Here is a 20,830-nt window from a genome sequence, read left to right as displayed (position 1 = left end):
TATACTGTGCAGCCATAGTCCAGCCGTGAACGCACAACAGCTCCATAAAACTGAAGGAGACGCGCCCTGTCCGCGCCCCAAGACCTGTGGCTGAGGCACTTGAGAATGTTCAGTGCCTTCAGCGTTCTCCACCTACCTTTGACGAATGTGCAAGAAACGTGCTAGATGGCAATGATGTATGGGACGAGGTCGCTGTGGATAGGAATGGCATATTAGGTATCATTTTCAGACGAATCTGTTTGTTTGAAAATGATGGCCGCATTTTGGTTCTCCGGTGCAGGGGGAGCCGCATCACAGTGACTGCATTTGCACAAGACATACAGCTTCAACTCAAGGCCTTATGGTGTCTGGTGCAACTGGGTGCAACTAAGAATCACATTTGGTGCGTGTTCAGGACAATGTGACTCACGCCGGGCTGTAGCGCAAACTTTTGCTGGCGTGTGTGCAAGCTATTACAACATCTGCTGGGACATGAGATGGTACGCCTCTCTTCCATGCAGACAGGTTGGCTCATGGGGTGAATGACAATAATAAGAACAATATTCATCACTACGGAATTTTGGTCTGAAAAATGTACCCTCTCGCTTTACAGTATTTTAAGCATTTTTTATTCTCACGACCAGCCGATTATCCGTGCTTACCCACTTACTCGTTTTGGTTAAATGCTTGAGGCGAGCGAAAACAACATTCCCTAGAAATTACACAATCAATTTTTTCCGAATTTCCATAGCGAAAGGAAGAGTAGGAAATGCATAAATGAGGTATCGTATTGACCAGCATGAGGTGTACTTTTTTAAGCAAGATTAACTTACTTTAAGGTGATCGGGGTAATTAATAAAAACTTAGTGACCTGAGGGAAAAGTGAAATATTTTATAAACAGCTGCTGCCAGCTATGCAGTGTCAACAAAGTCATAGTACAAACTGAGACTTCTCTACTTTCTCGTGATCTCTATACTATTAATAATATTATCATACGATCGACATATAAATACAGGATGTATCAAAAACAATCATCCGGTTTTAAAAAATCGTAACTTTTATTTTATTTGAGATACGTGCGTGAACAACCATAATATGTGGATCTGAATTCTCACAATGTATTCTACAAACTCGATCACTGTTAGGGATTCAAATCCAAACGATCAGGATACTTAGCCGTATGTCGCAGTGAACTACCTGTTGTGTAGCCACAGGGTGCCATATGTGTGACTAAGGATTTTCATGTTTTGACGACATATACTGGAAATTTGCATCATTCGAACTGTAACTAGTACAAAAAAACTTAAGCATTGCATTTCAGACCTGGACTGATCGGTACGAGATTTAAATTAAGCAACAACCAACTGTTTGGGTCATGAAAGATGAATCGAAACCCATAACTGAGCCTTCCTCGAGGAGTATTTGCACGAAACTGATCGCTTGTACACTGGAGACATCGTGAGGTTGGAAGAACTCTTAATGCTGAATGGTATACAGAAATTTGTTCGCCACAAGTCATCTATGAAATCACGAAAACTTGCAGAAAACATCGCAATAACACCATCATGACGATGCCAGCTATCAATACAGGCTTCAAACAACTGGATTATTTGAGGAACAGAAACGAGTGATTAATGTGTCGGGCTCCCGTATTTATCTCCTTTCTCCCCTAACGTCTTTTTTTCGTTCCCTTCTGTCAAACAGAAATGTGTACACAGCGAATGTCGTCACTTCAAGATGCAGCTCGGTTCTTGCGAGGGCCCAGAAAAAAAAGTCAGAAAAATAGGTGTAGAATAGGTAGAAACACACGCAAAATTATGTAAAGTGTAAAGGTGAACCCTTTGATAATGAAAAGAAAGGATATATAATATGGGAACGGGACAAGGTATAACTAAAGACCTTTACAAAAAAAATGCCTCTCTAATAATGCATAAAAAGGAATTACAATACAGTGGCCAGAATGTGTACATGGAAGCTAACGCCTACATTAAATTTCAATTTAGATAAATTGAAATACCATAAAGTCGAACCATTAGGAACATATTAGGCTCACGAAAAGCTATGAAAGGTTAGAAACTATGGAGTAAGAATTAAATTCACAGAAATGTAGGAAACATATGAGAAGTAATGAGAAAAATAAGACAGATTCTTTTTGGACACTTATGCCGAATGAAAGACAGCATATTAAGCAGTTCAAGGTTTGTGGGACAAAAAGTCAGCAACAAGTTTGATCGACGAAGTGAAAAAGGATTTAGAAATATGAAAGCCGAAAAAACAACTGACAGAGAAGTATTTAGAGAAAAATTATTGAATATCTTGGGGAAAAAACTGGATTAAAATCGTCAGAAGAGAGGATGAAAAAAATAGTGAACAAATGAAACAGCGGCGGAAGAAGAGGACAGAGCAGCGAGTAAGAAACTGAAACTGGCACGTGGCTCTTACTTGCCCCATCCGAGAAAAAATCTGTACCAAACGAAAAAATTTTGCACCATTGTTTTGGCTAAGACTATAAAGGTATCCGTCGTATACTAGAAGGACAAGAGCGCGAAAAAGATTCTAAATAGCCTGTGGTCGTCTTCTATTGCTCAGCATTGTGCAACATCACACGGGACGCCAACCTTCAAACTGTTCAAATTCTCGAAAACATAGCTTTCCAAATGATAACAGGGGGATGGGAGATACGTACCCAATGTACAAATTGGGTCTGAGTATTACTCGCCAGAACAGTCATGTAAATTAAGTATCATTGTATCAGTCCACTTTAAAATATCAGCGATGGCTTTGTTCTCAACAAAACGCAAATTTTACAGTGTTTTAACAAGATCATCGATCCCAGTTGCAAACACAATCATATTCACTGGCGAATAATTTACCACTCCCTGGTACTACAGACTGCAGGAACGCCCTCTTCTCTGATTGGCTGATTCCAGTGGTGGACAGTGAGAGTTGTACTGTTCTCATATACGAGTAATTAAGAAAAATCCGCTAACTGACTATCTCAGCTGTAAACTGGAGTTTGTATTAATTTTCAAAATATCATTTCTTAAAAACCAAATAAAGAACAATTAATCATAGCTTTACTCGTATTATACACCGATGAGCGAGAGCTTAATGACCAGAGATATACTATCCATATAAAGCAGTCCAGGCGATAGTAAAGTCACGTGGTGAAGATTGACAGCTAGTGAAACACGCAAGGTGCATATAGTATAAGTCTGCGCGCTGTCTCTGTGTAGAACGGGGAAGGTGTCTGAGTTTGACTGAGGGCAGATATGATGGCCCGGAGGCTCAACACAAGCATTTTGGAAACTGCACAACTTGCCGAGTGTCCGAGGAGTGCTGTGGTGAACGTTCCAACACGTGGCGAAACCAAATGAAAACACCGTCAAGATTAGGTCCGGTTGGGTGGCCGCTCCTAATTAAAAAATTTCGGACATCGTATGCTGGGCAGATTGGTAAAACAGGAAGGCGGTGAACTGTGGCGCAATTAACATTAGACTTTAATGCTGGGCAGACTACAAGTGCATCTGAACACATAATGCACCGAGCACTCCCAACACCTGGCCTCTACACCCGATGACCCGTGCATGAGCCAATGTTAACGCCATATCAGTAAATATTACTGAAATTGGCACGTGACCATCGGCACTGGACGCCGGCGCAGAGGCAGAGCGTTGCACTGTCTGATGAATCCCTCTACCTTCTGCATCACGTCGATGAGAGGGCGCGGATCCACTGTCTTCCAGCAGAACAGCTCCTTGATACCTGCACTGCAGGACAGAGACAAGATGGCGGCGCCTCCATTATGCTCTGGGAAACATTAATGTGGGCATCCCTCCGTCCAGTGGAGTTAGTGCAAGGCGCCATGATGGCCACTAAGTATCATGCGCTGGTTGCAGACCACGTACACCCCTTCGCGATGATCACGTTTACCGTTTTTAACAAGATAACACACCATGCGAGAAAGTCATGGAGTGGTTCAAGGAACACAGTGGCGAGATCCAATTGATGTGCTGGCTCCCCAACTCGCCAGATCTGAAGCCGATTGAACCCATCTAGGATGCGATCGGACGTTTTCTGACAGCTCATCACCCCCCCTCCCAGGAATTTAGGGGAATTAGGTGACTTGTGTGTGCAGGTGTGAAGACGTGTCACTGCTGTTATTCATGCCAAAGATGGACATACCAGCAATTAGGTAGGTGGTCCTAATGTTATGGCTGATCAGTGTAGAGCAGTGTTAACATATTGCTTCTCCGATATAAGTAGCAACTGTTTCCACAATTTCGTTTCAGCCACTGAACGTGACCCCCTCCACTATTGTACAACATCCTCTCACACAGTCAGACATTGATAACTAACTGCTCGCACATACGAGATTCATTCTTCATGTATGGTTTACATTTAAATGTTACATATTCTAATAACGTGCAAACTGTAATGTGTATTTAACTAAAGCAAAGTTTTTATTTTAAGGAAATTTATACATCCGCAAAATACTGAAAGATGTTGACTTGAAAATTCAGTATAACAGCAGTATATCACGGGTCTTTAACACTGTTTCCTAGAAACAGATAAAAGTAAAATTACAAACTACCTCTGCCTCTTGCTATGAGGATCGCTCCAAAGCAAACACTCAGTGTTTTTTTTTTTTTAACTTACAATTTATCTTCTACATCTTTTATATACCACCATGAACTATAGACTTTGCCATCACTGGGATGGCTTGCGTACCTCAGAAATACAGATTGCCATACTGTAAGTGCAATCACATTGGAGGGGTATCTGGTGAGAGACCAGACAAACATGCAGTTCCTGAAGAGCGGCAGCAGCCTTTTGCGATAGTTGTAGGATGATTGATTGATCTGGCCCTGTGGTATCAATCAAAACGGCCTTGTTGTGCTGATATTGTGGATAGATGAAAGCAAAGGGAAAATACAGCCATAATTCTTTCTGAGGCCATGCAGCTCTACTGTATGGTTAAATGATGGTGGCGTCCTGTTGGGTAAAATATTCCGGAGGTAGAACAGTTCTCCATTTGGATCTCTTGGCAGGGACCGCTCAGGAGAATGTCGTCATCAGCTGAAACAAAACCTGAGTTCTATGCATTGGAGCGTGGAATGTTAGGTTCCTTAATTGGGCAGGTAGGTTACAAAATTTAAAAAGGTAAATGCATAGGTAGAAGTTAGGCATAGTGGGAATCAGTGAAGTTCGGTGGCAGTAGGAACCAGACATCTGTTTAGCTGAATACAAGATCATAAGTACAATATAAAATACAGGTAATGCAGGAGTAGGTTTAATAATGAAGTTAAACATAAGAATACGACTAACCTACTATGAACAGCGTAGTGAACGCATTATTGTAGCCAAGATAGGCACAAAGCCAATATCTGACACACTAGTATGAGCTTATATGCCAACTAGATCTGCAGATAATGTAGAGATTGAAGAAATATGTGATGAGATAAAAGAAATTATTCAGATAATTAAGGGAGATGAAAATTTAATTGTGATGATGTACTGAATTCGATAGTAGGGAAAGGAAGATAATCAAAAATACAAGGCGAATATGGACTGGGAGAAAAGAACGAAAGAGGAAGCCACCTGATATAATTTTGCACACAGCTTAATTTATCATCGTTAAATTTGATTTAAGAATCATGAAAAAAGGTTGTATATCTGAAAGAGACCTGGAGACACTGGAGGGTTTGAGATAGATTATGTAAAAGTAACACAGTGATTTCGAAACCAGATTTTAAACTGTAAGACATTTTCAGGAGCAGATGTGGACTCTGACCATGATTTATTGGTATGGACTATAGAGTAATACTGAAGAAATTGCAAGAAACATAGGCAATTCAGGAGATGGAACCTGGATAAGTTGAAAGAACCAGAGGTTGCTGAGAGTTTCAGGAGGAGCACTGGGCAATGATTGCATATAACAGGTGAAAGGGATACAGTAGAAGACGAATGGATGACTGTGAGAGATGAAATAGTGAAGGCAGCAGAGGATCAATTAGGTAAAAAGAAAAGGCTTGAATAACGGAAGAGTTATTGAATTTACTTTATTAAACGAGAAAATATAAAATGCAGCAAATGAAGCAGGTTAAAGGGAATACAAACGTTAAAGAAATGAAATTGACAGGAAATGCAAAATGGCTAAGCAGGAGTGACCAGAGGAAAAATGTTAGGATTTAGAAGTGTATTTCATAAGGGGAGAGCTAGATACGACCCACAGGAAAATTGAAAAAGTCGCTGGAGAAAAGAGAAGCACGTGTATGAATACTAAGAGCTCAGAGTGAAAATCAGTCCTAAGCAAAGAAGGAAAAGGTGAAAGATGGAAGGTGTATATAGAGGGTCTACACAAGGAAGATGAAATTGAAGGCCACATTATAGAAATGGAGAAGGACATAGATGAAGGTGATATGGGAGATATGATACTGCCAGAAGAATTTGACTTAGCACTGGAAGACCTAAGTCGAAACAAGGCCTCGGGAATAGAAGACGTTCTGCTTGAACTAGTGATAGCCTTGGGAGAAACAGTCATGACAAAAGTCTTCCATCTGGTGAGCAAAGTGTATGAAACAGGCGAAATACCCTAGGACTTCAAGATAATGTAATAATTTCAATTCCATAGAAAGCAGTTGCTGAGAGGTGTGAAAATTACTGAACTATCAGTTTAATAAGTCATGGCTACAAAATACTAACACGAATTCTTTACAGAAGAATGAAAAAAATGGTAGAAGCCGACATTCGGGAAGATCAGTTTGGATTTCGGGAAAATGTAGGCACACACGAGGAAATAATGACCCTACGACTTATATCCGAAGATGGGTTAAGGAAAGGGAAACCTACATTTGTAGCATTGGTAGACTCTGACAAGGGAATGGTCAGACTTGTCATGCCGAAACATGTACTGATTTTTTTAGCACTGTTATTTAACTGTGCAAAAGGTCCGTATGCAAAATTGTAGCTGCTGACATGAACTGGAAGTCACCTAAAAAAATCACGAACATGGCTGTTTTTCCTGCTTGGCGCTTGCAGTGACGGCTGGCCACCCCTGGAAATGGCGAGTCGCGAGTGTTGTGCGCATGGTCGGGAAGTGCGGCCGTCTTATCGCGGCGTTCACTAAAGAGGAATATCGCTGCAAGGTTTTGGTGGGAAGGGGAAACGAATATTCGTTTCTGTGGCATGCACGTCCTTTTAATTTCTGGTACGTATTTCGAAACATACCGTCCTGAAACTGGTTAGAGATATGAAAGATGTTCTGTACATGTTCATCTATACTCCGCAAGCCACTTTACGGTGAACATTCAATCTCCCCTCACAGGTGATGGCGAACCCTGTAAATGTTTTGCTGCTTGCCATGGAGATATACCACAGGCGCCAAACGAAGCAATCAACAGAAGACACGCGTGAAGACTGTGTGTTGTGCGACATGGTTGTTAAACTTCTAGACGAGCATGTAAATGGCGCAGACATGTGGCTAGAATCAACTGGAACACTCGATATTGCAGACTGTGACTCTACAGACGGCGAAGACACCGACGAAAGTTGCACTCATGAAGACTCTTCGAGTGATAGTGCCACGTACCATCATCATTTATCTCCGAAAGTAACACCAGCAACTACAATTACCTTATCAGACAAAGAAAAAGCGGTGACGTATTGGTTGAACGAAAGTGGTAAGAAACGCTTACGTGTCAGTACTGTTCAAAATAAGTATCGCTTTGTCCGTTCTGAACGTGAATTGTATAGATGGAAAAAGCAAGTCGCTCGACGACGTAATAGTCGACTGGAAATTGCGACGGAGATAAATGCGCGACTTTTTGAGCTATTTACCGATGCCAGACAACAAGTCATTTGGTGTGAGCAATACAACTTCGAGGGATTGGGCGTTAGAGATTGACAAAGCGATAGGCGCTAAAGAATTTAGAGCTTCTCAAAGTTGGATTAGTCGCTTCAAAAGATCACATAAAATTGTGGCAAGAAAAATAAGAAAATTTGTATCGAGAAACAGGTCGGAAAATGAAGTGACACAAATCGAAATGATATAAGCTTTTCTTACGAATGCAAAAAATAAGATCACTAGTTTTAGTGAATCATACGTGTACAATGCAGATCAGTCAGGTTTTCAAGAAGAAATGCGTGTGAAGAGAACACTGCCATTCAAAAGAGAAAAACATATTGAGGCGATTGCACAGTCCACGACTGCGCTCACCCATTCATACACTATAATGCCCATAATTAGTCTGGGTGGTTCATTGCTGCCTCAAATATATGTGTGTCTTCAAAAACCAACTGGACGTTTTGGATCACGTCTCAAAAGAACAATGTTCTACGCAAACAGTCTTGTAGTAGACGCATCGAAGTCTGGAAAAATGGGAAACGAAAACGTTACACTTTTCATGCGTCATGCTTTTCTTCCGATCTGCGGGAACAAATCTCTTCTCCTTCTAGATTCGTGGTCAGGTCATAAAAGGTCTGATTCATTAAAATCTGTATTTCGAGCCCACCCTGACAAAGAAGTAGAGATGCTTCAGATTCCACCAGGCACGACCAACGTAATTCAACCTTTAGACAGAGAATTTTTCCGCCAGTGGAAGGCTTTTTACAGAAAACTAACAGAGAAAATTATTGTGTGCTGATCACTGCAATTTCCTGTCTGTCACCGTGACAATATTCTCAAGCTGCAATCAGTAGTACATTATCAATTTTCCTCCCCACGATTTCAGAATTTTATTAAATATGCGTGGCACTCCTCGAAATATGCTGATATTAGGCCTGATTCATTCCTAACAACAGTCCAGTTTTGTCTACGGACATCTAACAACGTCTGTGATTCGCAGGGCTGTCACATGTCGTCTTTGCTTGTATGTTCTTGGTGCACAAAAAACCTATGTTTTGAACATTGTATCAATGTTTCGCATTTTTGCGGTAATTACAAGAAATAAAATTTGGACGTGTTCTAAACCGTATATTTATTTGTGTCTATTTCATAGCTATTTGGAAAGAATGTCGTAGATAACATATCAGCCATATTTGTCAACGAATGTTTAATTATCATACGATCGCTTTCACTGGGGAATCAGCTCTCTCACCGCTGTGGCAAGAGAGCGGCGCGTAGCTAACGCCACCTTGTCCCTAGATGGCGTTGGTATAACGTAGCGAGAGAGGTCAGGGTTGTACAAGAGGCAGTTATAAGCGCGGAAACCATGCGACAATAATGTCTTACTTCATCGAATTGTTTACAGACTTCCAGGTCATGTCAGCAGCTAAAATTCTGCATACAGACTTCTTGCAATGTTAACTCACAGTGGTAAAAAAAGCAACACAGGTTTCGACATGACAAGTCTGACCATTCCCTTGTGAGACAGTTTTCGACACGTCAACTGGATACTCTCTTTGAAATTCTGAAGGTGGAAGAGGTAAAATACGATTACAGGGATCAAAAGGCAACTTACATCATGTACAGAAACCAGATGGCAGTTATAACACTGGAGAGGCATGAAAGGAAAACAGTAATTGAGAGGGGAGTGAGACAGGGTTGTAGCTTATCCACGAAGGTATTTAATCTGTGCACTGAGCAAGAATTAAGGAAAGTAAAGGAAAATTTGGAGTAGAAATTAAAGTTCAGGGAGAAGAAATAAAAATTATGATGTTTGCCAATGACATTGTAATTCGGTCAGAAACAGTAAAGAGCGTGGAAGAGCTACTGAACAGAATAGACAGATGGACAGTACCTTGAAAGGATATAAGATGAACATCAACAAAAGTAAAACAAAGGTGACATGTCGTCGAATTAAATCAGGAAATTAGATTAGGAAACGAGAAACTTAAATTAGTAGATGAGATTTGTTATTTGGGTAGCAAAATAACTGATGACGGCCGAAGAAGAGAGGATATAAAATGCAGACTGGCAAAGGCAAGAAAAACATTTCTCAAGAAGACAAATTTGTTAACATTAAAAATAGAGTTAAGTGTTAGGAAGTCTTTTCAGAAGGTCTGAAATGAAGCCATGTACGGAAGTGAAACGTGGACGATAAACAGTTCAGACAGAAAGAGAACAGAAGCTTTTGAAATGTGGAGCTACAGGAGAATGCTGAAGATTAGATCCGTTAATCGTGTAACTAATGAGGAGGTACCGAACAGAACTGGGGAAACAAGAAATTTGTGGCACAACTTGAATGTAGGAAGGGATTGGTTGATATGACATACACTCCTGGAAATTGAAATAAGAACACCGTGAATTCATTGTCCCAGGAAGGGGAAACTTTATTGACACATTCCTGGGGTCGGATACATCACATGATCACACTGACAGAACCACAGGCACATAGACACAGGCAACAGAGCATGCACAATGTCGGCACTAGTACAGTGTATATCCACCTTTCGCAGCAATGCAGGCTGCTATTCTCCCATGGAGACGATCGTAGAGATGCTGGATGTAGTCCTGTGGAACGGCTTGCCATGCCATTTCCACCTGGCGCCTCAGTTGGACCAGCATTCGTGCTGGACGTGCAGAACGCTTGAGACGACGCTTCATCCAGTCCCAAACATGCTCAATGGGGGACAGATCCGGAGATCTTGCTGGCCAGGGTAGTTGACTTACACCTTCTAGGGCACGTTGGGTGGCACGGGATACATGCGGACGTGCATTGTCCTGTTGGAACAGCAAGTTCCCTTGCCGGTCTAGGAATGGTAGAACGATGGGTTCGATGACGGTTTGGATGTACCGTGCACTATTCAGTGTCCCCTCGACGATCAGCAGTGGTGTACGGCCAGTGTAGGAGATCGCTCCCCACACCATGATGCCGGGTGTTGGCCCTGTGTGATTCAAATGGCTCTGAGCACTATGGGACTCAACTGCTGAGGTCATTAGTCCCCTAGAACTTAGAACTAGTTAAACCTAACTAACCTAAAGACATCACAAACATCCATGCCCGAGGCAGGATTCGAACCTGCGACCGTAGCGGTCTTGCGGTTCGAGACTGCAGCGCCTTTAACCGCACGGCCACTTCGGCCGGCGTTGGCCCTGTGTGCCTCGGTCGTATGCAGTCCTGATTGTGGCGCTCACCTGCACGGCGCCAAACACGCATACGACCATCATTGGCACCAAGGCAGAAGCGACTCTCATCGCTGAAGACGACACGTCTCCATTCGTCCCTCCATTCACGCCTGTTGCGACACCACTGGAGGCGGGCTGCACGATGTTGGGGCGTGAGCGGAAGACGGCCTAACGGTGTGCGGGACCGTAGCCCAGCTTCATGGAGACAGTTGCGAATGGTCCTCGCCGATACCCCAGGAGCAACAGTGTCCCTAATTTGCTGGGAAGTGGCGGTGCGGTCCCCTACGGCACTGCGTAGGATCCTACTGTCTTGGCGTGCATCCGTGCGTCGCTGCTGTCCGGTCCCAGGTCGACGGGCACGTGCACCTTCCGCCGACCACTGGCGACAACATCGATGTTGAGCAATTCGGCGGTACGTCCACCCGGCCTCCCGCATGCCCACTATACGCCCTCGCTCAAAGTCCGTCAACTGCACATACGGTTCACGTCCACGCTGTCGCGGCATGCTACCAGTGTTAAAGACTGCGATGGAGCTCCGTATGCCACGGCAAACTGGCTGACAGTGACGGCGGCGGTGCACAAATGCTGCGCAGCTAGCGCCATTCGACGGCCAACACCGCGGTTCCTGGTGTGTCCGCTGTGCCGTGCGTGTGATCATTGCTTGTACAGCCCTCTCGCAGTGTCCGGAGCAAGTACGGTGGGTCTGACACACCGGTGTCAATGTGTTCTTTTTTCCATTTCCAGGAGTGTATTTTCATATTAGCTCATGCACTGTGAGATTCCAGATAACACATCGCGTAACTTGAATACCAGCCACTTGGACTCGTTTTCCTCACAGCATCTGCCCACGCACAGAACTGCCTCTACGAATAAACTATGTATTGCTGTGCCACAACCATACTAGTGTGGTGACACCTGGCAACTGAGAAACACACAGAGTGGTGTGGCGCGGTGGCTCACCTGTGGCCTGCAGCTTCCAGAGGAAGTCCAGCCGGTAGGTGGCCTCGGTCTGCTGCGCGTGGATCACCAGCGCCGCCAGGCAGCCCAGCAGCACCACCACCAGCAGGTAGCGCGACGGAAGCTCGTCGTCCGGCCGCGTCCGCGTGCTGAAACTGCAGCCACAGTGGGGTGAGAAGGGGTACCAGAACGTGGAGGACAACAACGTGCTTCATTTGCCAGCTCCCAAGCAGAAATTATTCTGCACGTATACAGGGCTAAATGAAAATTAATTGATGCAGTAGTAACGAAACATATGGTGCATGGAACTTGTGGTGCACTTAACCGAAATTCTGTGTGGATGAGAGATGACAAAACTGCAAAAAACTTGCTAAAGATAAAATCCATATTTACTTGCTAAATTTAGTTGGCACGTGACTTTGAAGCTTGCACTAGAGTTGAAAAAGTAAAATATATTTATAAACATGAATGTAAAGGATATGATAGTGCAACTGTAGAAGTAGGCAATCAAAAAACACATGGGAATGAAGAAGTTGAAATTGAGGTTCAAAGATGGTTCAAATGGCTCTGAGCACTATGGGACTTAACAGCTATGGTCATCAGTCCCCTAGAACTTAGAACTACTTAAACCTAACTAACATAAGGACAGCACACAACACCCAGCCATCACGAGGCAGAGAAAATCCCTGACCCCTCCGGGTATCGAACCCGGGAACCCGGGCGTGGGAAGCGAGAACGCTACCGCACGACCACGAGATCCGGGCCAAATTGAGGTGGTCAATTTTGTGAACAGTCATGTCAAGCGGTATGGCATATTTGTGAATTTCCAAATCATTTTCAGTTGCACACCGTCATTGGCCTTGACAACTGATATGTAGGGTTTACTTCTGAATAGGAGAAGAATGAGAAGCAGTGGAAAATTGTGAAAAAAACGAATTACTATCATTCTCTTTTTTTATTAAATGAAACCCCAGATGACTGGAAAACCGTGGCCTCATCAGACGAGTCCACATTTTAGTTGGTAAGACCTGAGGGAGCGAGTGTGGCACAGAGAGTCTACGAAGCCATGGACCCAAGTTTTCAACAAGGCACTGTGCAAACTGGTGATGGCTCCACAACAGCGTGGGCTGTGTTTACATGGAATGGACTGTGGTCCATTGAACCGACCATTGGCTGGAAATGTTTATGTATGGCTGGTTGGAGACCATTTCAAGCCATTTATGCAGTTCGTGTTCCCCAACAACGATGGAATTTTTATGGATAACACTGCGCAATGCAAGCCCGCATCTCGTGGTCGTGCGGTAGCGTTCTCGCTTCCCACGCCCGGGTTCCCGGGTTCGATTCCCGGCGGGGTCAGGGATTTTCTCTGACTCGTGATGGCTGAGTGTTGTGTGCTGTCCTTAGGTTAGTTAGGTTTAAGTAGTTCTAAGTTCTAGGGGACTGATGACCGTAGCAGTTAAGTCCCATAGTGCTCAGAGCCATTTGAACCATTTTGAACTGCGCAATGACGCGAGGCCACAGTCGTTGGCGATTGGTTTGACCAACATCTTGGACAGTTCGAGCGAATGATTTGGCCACCCAGAACGCCCGACGTGAATGCCATAGAGCATTTATGGGACGTAATCGAGAGGTCAGTTCGAGCACAAAATGCTACACCAGCAACACTTTCGCAATTATGGACGACTATACAGGCAGCAGGGAACTTCCAACGAGTTGTTGAGTCCATGACACGTCGAGCTGTTGCAGATCGCTAGACAAAAAGAAATCCGACACGATATTAGGAGGTATCCCACGAATTTTACACCTCTGTGTATTTTACATATTAAATTAAATCATTAGAGAAAAAATTAACTTTGAAATGATTGCATACTACATATACTCAAAGATATTTCTGTTGTCTCGAAACTTATTGTTCCAGATCAGCATAGGTCAATTTTGGAAATATGAAATGTAAACAAAAAAGACTCTGAAGTAAAATATAATAACAAATACACCCTGTTGCCATACCATTCTTGTCCGGGCACTTGGTGCAAGATAATACAACATCCCATCTGCAGCTGACACCACAAACGTCCTGAGGTATTTGTTTAAGATATGGTAAGAAATTCCTTGGGCTTACAAACAATATAGTTGTTATATGTAATTAGGCAGCCTAGTGGAATTTATACCCAATGTATTCGTCACATGACTGAAAAATGAACAATTAAGGAATCCTCGTAATCCAAAGTAGCCGAATCTCCAACAGGTTAAAAATATCATCGGTCAAGAAAAACGAGACAGGAGAACAAATACAATCTTCCATGGGTAGTACACTCAGCCTACGAGCCACATGGACATACTGATTACGACGCCATGTTGCAGTAGTTTACCTGAGCGCCTCAGGCCCGAGAGGTTGTGCGGAACCTGCTGATTTTGTGAGCAAAACAGCTTACTATCTCGATGCTCATTAGTCGCGGCAGTTAGATACATCAGAATTGTGGTGGTAACTCACAATTACGATAACATGTGGTCCACAAACGCCTCTGTGGTAGCACTTGTTAGCAACATTTTTGGTATGAAGGAAGTGAATGCTTTCTTTGCTGTGTGGCGAGTACTGAATGCCGAAATGAAATCACTTTTTGGCCATCAGGCTAAATTTTCTTGTGACACGCTACCCTCTATACAGGTGCTCAAAAATTACTGTTACAAACTTCTAGGGTTTGTAGAGGAGTGTGAGTACATAATATTTTGAATAGGAATCCATGTCCGGAAACATACTGTTTCCGGGCTACAGCCGTTTAAAAACATGTTTGTCAGATAGGTTCAAATGGTTCAAATTGTAACGCCGGAAATGCATATCCTCATATTTCCATCTATTGTACTATAAATTTGTTTTCCTTATTTTTGTTACCTGAATATATGACATTTCTGTGTCTTTACATATTGTAATTGTTTTACTATTTGTATATATATATATATTTATGCATTTATATCGATGTATAATTGGTTTGTTCGTAAATATTATTTGTATTTTTACGCTGGGTCTTGCCTAGGGAAAACTGCTATCGAACGATTACATCGATAGGTCGTGTGAAGAATCAAAGTGTGTAGGATCTTTGGTAGTGTTAACTCTGCCTCGTGGAGCGCGGGCAGAGAGAGTCTGGCTGGAGTAGCGAGTGGAGCAGGTGTGTTGTGTGAAGCTCCCGCGAGTTGCCGCGCTTTCAGGGTTTGGCAGCATGTAATTGCGCTCGACTTGCGATGATAGTTTCTGACATGGTGTCGCGGACAGGAAGCATTAGCTGGCGCACATCAAGAGCCCGTTTCGTCTGGTGACCGTGTCGAGAAGAAGGCGCGCCAACATCCAGCTTCTGCAACAGCGACGGCCGACAATGAGTGACTGTCGCCACCTCCTCGATCGACGGCTTTCAAACCTCCAATCAACCAACAAAGAAGACTGGAAGCACGGAAAGTTTTAGAACTGTATGGCAGACCTCAGCTTTTCAAACTTTTAAAATTGTTGCATCACAAAATTACAGCAACTTAGCATGAACCTTTGTTGCTCATTGTCCCAATTGCATTACCAAGCAGGGTCCCTTCCTTTTCCGAAATGAACCCGAGTGTCGTTGAAATTCAGACGCCAGCATTAAAGTACAATCCTTCTATTTCACTACTTTAATTTCAAAGCTCAGTTAAAGTATTCATAGCTGGCTACAATACTTAGATTACACAAGACAAATTAAGAGTGCGAGTTTTGTTACCATATTTTAGCTTACCTGTGACTGCAGCTCAGCTTGATACGTACTAAATTTTACTATTGTTAATTGTTCAGAATCGTTTAATTCAAGTTCAAAGTTAAATCTCTTATTTCTAAATTGCGTAGATTCAACTACCTTTTGAAATGATTGTTGAGGTAGCCCAAGACTAACCGTGATTTACTGAATTTCGTAGTGCTTCAGAAACAAAGCTCACTATTAACTTCAGTCACTAAATTGACTTTCGATTTTTCCGGTTTTATTAATTCTTTTGCTAAATTAAGTCAGAGTGTAGCGAAATTTATTACTTCTGACAAACTTTCAGTTTTCACACAATACGTGTCAACCTTCAGTTGCCACGCTTCTAGTGCTAATTATATGTGTAATAACCTTTCTTTTTCAGTTACTATAGTAATTGTCCTTAGGACTTGCGACCGTAATTTCCCCCAAATCTCAAATATCTAATTACCGCTAGTTAATTTTTAACGTAACGGCCGCACATTTACTTTCTTTATTAACTTTACCCCTTTTCAAAATTAATTTCCACCAGTTTCATTAGCATTTTTCCTTTCATTTAGATGTAACCCTTTCCTCCCTCTTTACCGACAAATTAACTTCGGTGACGACTGCTTTTCCCAAATTTCTATTAGGTACACGCGGTTTAATTTTTCACTGTCATTAAGGTCGATAAGTGAGGGGGAGGTTACAAAATGGCTCTAAGCAGTACGGGACTTAACATCTGCCGTCATTAGTCCTCTAGACTTAGAACTACTTAAAACTAACTAACCTAAGGACATCACACACACCCATGCCCGAGGCAGGATTCGAACCTGCGACCGTAGCAGCAGCGCGGTCCCGGACTGAAGCGCCTAGAACCGCTCGGCCACAAGGTCCGGCTGTCAGATAGGTATGCAACAGTGTTGTCATTGTAGGAGGTGGTTATGGCTGTAGTCATTTGATGTCTATCCTACGTCTCTGACGTGATTCGAGCTGCATTCAGGCGTCTGTGAATGTTGGAGCAGCACAGTTGAGTGCACATTTGCAAAATACACGGACATGATCCTTCTGAATTGCGAAGCACTTGGTAACGCAATACCTGCTCGTCCGTTTTATCAAGATCGTTCTCCACAACGACCGACGCCATCGCAAACCCTTTTCACCACAATTCCTCAGCGGCTTTGAGAAAGAGTACCTTTACCATGAGCAGGCGCGACTTTGGTACTCCAAGGAGACGCTGGGCACCCGAACTGGTGGATCACGTTGAAGAGAAGTCGTGAACGACTACACGAGCAACTTCTTTGGATGTTCATGAGAGGAACTATGAAACAAGTTAGGTACCGGGTCACGCTTAATTAATTGTTTGTAAAAGTGGTCGCATTGCCAACGTGTTGTCAAATGGTTATGTAGCACGGAAACGGCACTTTTCCGGAAATGGGTTCCAATTCAAAATATTGTCTATCCGTTCCCCTCTAGGTGTCCTCGATTTGCACCGATATTTCCAAACACCCTGTATATTGCAAACTTCGAAAATGCTGGTGATCTTTATCAAACAACTGTCCTGACGCGACGTATCGCCGCAAATCGGAAAGTAAATATTTTTAGGCACTATTGCTTGCATTTATTTTTAGTCTTATGCTACTCATTTCTTTAATTCTGAGGACTTCCTTGCTGTTTACATTTGAGAATACTGTCATGACACCGTCTCTTTTTTTCAGGCAGCCTACACGAAATACGTAGGCTGCAGTAAGCACAGAAAAAAGAAACACGATTACATGGAAAGTTAGTCTGGTATAGATATTTTGAAATTAAACTTGCATTCAGTGTCAAGTTACCTTCCACAAACAGAGTATCTCGTTCTTGTAACCATAAAGGATTATTTTGCCGACTAGTGAATTCTTCGACATCATAGTGTTGCGTAACACCACTGAAGAGACACTCTCTCGCTCACCGCAAATTATCATGTTGAATTTCTGAAATCATCTTTTTTCCATGATTTTTTGCGTGCGGTGCTTCCTTGCGAAACAAATGTTCGCAGCTGGCCCATTAAACACAATTTGTCTAGAGTAAGATAAGTTTTTCCAGATTTACTTAATATGTTAATATTCTTGTAATTGTAGTCGTGGGTCTCTATGAAGCAATACATGTCGTTAGCAGTGACTATAAGTCGACTCTTCGTTGAGAAGAATTGTGCTGTTCCCTCCTGTCTTGAGTTTTAACCCTGGTTGACCACCTCCGTGTGATACAGTTTAAGGCCAAGAATGCTTATTAACCCTAGCAATACCAATACACTTTCAATAACGGAATGATGTATTCTACACCAATGAATTGAGGGTCGGAGGGGGGAGGGGGACAAGGGGGATACTTCATGTCCACCATAGAAAAGGAGAAAAAATGACAAGAACAGATTTCGTTACTTGTTGTTGAGTTTTATGGAAAACATGCTTTTTGTAAAATGTAAACTTTCACGGCTGGAAATGTCACAGTTCATAAAATGTTCTGGGCTTGATGCCATGGTCGAGTAGCGAGCCAAAGTGTGAATGGGTCATTCACCAAAGTTACGAGCACCCTTGAAAATGTCGTCCACAATGAGGACAAAGCATCAGGTTTTAAAGTAAAATACATTCGACCACGGTATAATACCCCGGCATGTTTTTAAAGCAATACTGATGAGTATGTAGAATTCAGAAGTTGAAAATATCTCTTAATGCTATTATTTACTAACTAAGACATTGATTGCAAGAAGTAACATCTACTGCTAAATATTGGAGGAGGAGAGGGGGAGGCAGGGTGGAGCGAGGATTTTTTGACCACCAGAGTTAGACATAATTCTTTGGTCAACTTTACCTGAAAAATTTAAATAGTTATAGAAATTAGTGGAACAATTCATTAAAAAACTAAATTTTAAAATTTAAGGTAGCAATTTAGGTCAAAATATTTAAAAAATATGGGCATAAAGCACCCTCCCAGACTTCTCTACCCTCCCCAAATACTACTGCCAGGAAACAAGCCTGCAGTGGATGAAGAATATAATGCTTTGGAGCAAGAGTGTTCATTTCTAGAAACCCTGTTGTATGTGGAGACCGTTTGCAGAGACTCACCTGGCATGAAGTGTCAGCAGACCTAGGTAGCCAAAGCAGATGCACGAGAGCACCAGCAGCTTGGCCAGGCTGATGAGGATCTGATAGACGGCGCACATCACCATCGCCATCATCACGCACAGCGTCAGGAACTGCAACATGGTGGGAGATGGGGTGTACGGTGAATAGGTGATGCAGCCTACGTGAGCAGTGTACAGGTTACTGCTGACCATTAAATCAGAAACGCCAGTAAAGTTGCCAAGTAATGAAATTTTGCAAGTAAAAAATATTTATGAGAATATCTGATTGAAATTGTAAGGCATTTTGCGAAATTTAGAACACAGAGCAAGAGTGGCAGCAGAAGTGGCTCCAACCTAGCTGACTGTCGAGATGACCTCAACTTGGGTGTCAGATAAGTGCACACCATTCTGTGCTGTTTCAGTTTATACAGGCTGAGTCAAGAAGGATTTTACAACTTTGGAATGATATAGAAATTTATTGAGATAGCTAACAGAATCGGTACAAGTCGCATTTTTCAGAAAAAATGTCAAGTTTGATTCAAGTAGTTCATCTGTAGCCCATTTTTTTAGATAAACTTGCTGCATCGATAAATAATGTATCTTTTGATTATAGGATGGCTCATCCAAATTGGAAGGTCATAAGCTTTTGTCATCCTCATCAACTATTTAAACACATCTTATAATATTTGAGTGTATATAAATGAAGGTACTTTTACTATTTACAAAAAATGACCAAGTGGTGAAGTTGTGTTATTTGTTGACAATATAATATATGTGACAAATTTACATTCATTACAATTAATGCCTGGATATCTAAAGCAACAACCTAGTACAGGATTACATGGAGATTTGGATTAGATGGTGTAGACTATACATATTAAGATAAAACATTTCTATTCTTTGACATTTTTTGTATTCAGAATTGGATGAATATAGTTTTAAGAATAAAATGTGTGGTACTATAAATAGACAATTTTCAGAATTGTCTGTAGGAATAAATTTAGTGTTTTGATACATTAACAGGATGATCTGTTGTTTCAAGGATAGTACATTCTGTGAATATAATGAATTCATAAAAAGTATTTAGAGCAAGTACAGCTGATTTATATTTATTTCCTACTGACTACAATAAATTTTCAGCATTACTTCTAGAGTTAATAAAAATATTCAAAGATACAAAACACCTAAAACATATAAATTTTTAAAAATTTTATTCAATTTTTTTCTACTAAAATGGAAGCAGCAAACTGTATCAAGCAGCAGCTACAGCAGTCTTTGGATTGGATGTAGTCCAAAGGAAACAGTGGCTGTTATCTGCTAAACTGATAAGTTTATTGGTAATTTTACCTCTCAGAAATATACAAAAGTTCGTTATAGGACAATGTGTAGAGAACATAAAAATGAAAATCATACAAAAGTACACAACAGGACACAAATTCTTTGTGTGAATGGAAAAAACGTTTCTGTATATTATTATGCTAATCACTTGAAATGACTTCTGAGTGAGGAACATTTGAAGATATCATTGTCAATGAAAAACTATGAAAAACAACAAATTGAAGGTGTAAAACATGTGTTGGTTGTCAAGAAATAAAAGATTCAGTTTGTTTTTATTCAAACCTATTGTGCAAAGACAAACATTCAACTGCTTGTAAGAAATGTCATCGGGAAAATATAAAACAATAAGAAATCTGAATGTGATAAGCCTAATTATCTTCAGATTCATGTTATATTTTATTTTTAATACATAAGATACTAAAATGAAGAAATTCAAGATTTCTGAACTTTGTTGTGATTGTAGAAGAAACAATTTGACCGGATATAGTAAATTAAATAGAGCTGCTCAGTTGCATTTATTGATACATATTCTTGGAAACAGTCACATTATTCTAAAATTGGAAATTAAATTTTTCAAAATAGTGAAAAGAAACCATTCAAAACGATATTTCCTTTTTCTACTAACATATTTGACAAATTAAGAGACAGAAGAACAGATA

At 41.6% G+C, this 20,830-nt stretch overlaps 1 protein-coding gene across 1 annotated transcript in view; it reads right to left on the bottom strand.

Annotated features, from left to right (window-relative positions):
- The window catches only part of LOC126108294 (adenylate cyclase type 5-like), a 693,279-nt gene that overhangs the window by 145,737 nt on the left and 526,712 nt on the right, over positions 1-20,830 (bottom strand). The window contains exons 13-14 of the mRNA XM_049913517.1: positions 18,835-18,965; positions 12,009-12,154 (exon numbers count right to left, since the gene is read on the bottom strand). Coding sequence (XP_049769474.1) covers positions 12,009-12,154; positions 18,835-18,965 — 277 coding nt within the window. The remainder of the gene's footprint in view (positions 1-12,008; positions 12,155-18,834; positions 18,966-20,830) is intronic.

Source organism: Schistocerca cancellata, chromosome 11, assembly GCF_023864275.1.
Source record: "Schistocerca cancellata isolate TAMUIC-IGC-003103 chromosome 11, iqSchCanc2.1, whole genome shotgun sequence".
Classification (NCBI taxonomy): Eukaryota; Metazoa; Arthropoda; class Insecta; order Orthoptera; family Acrididae; genus Schistocerca; species Schistocerca cancellata.
The sequence above is the reverse complement of the archived record's forward strand: the minus strand, read 5'-3'. Positions and strand labels throughout refer to the sequence as shown.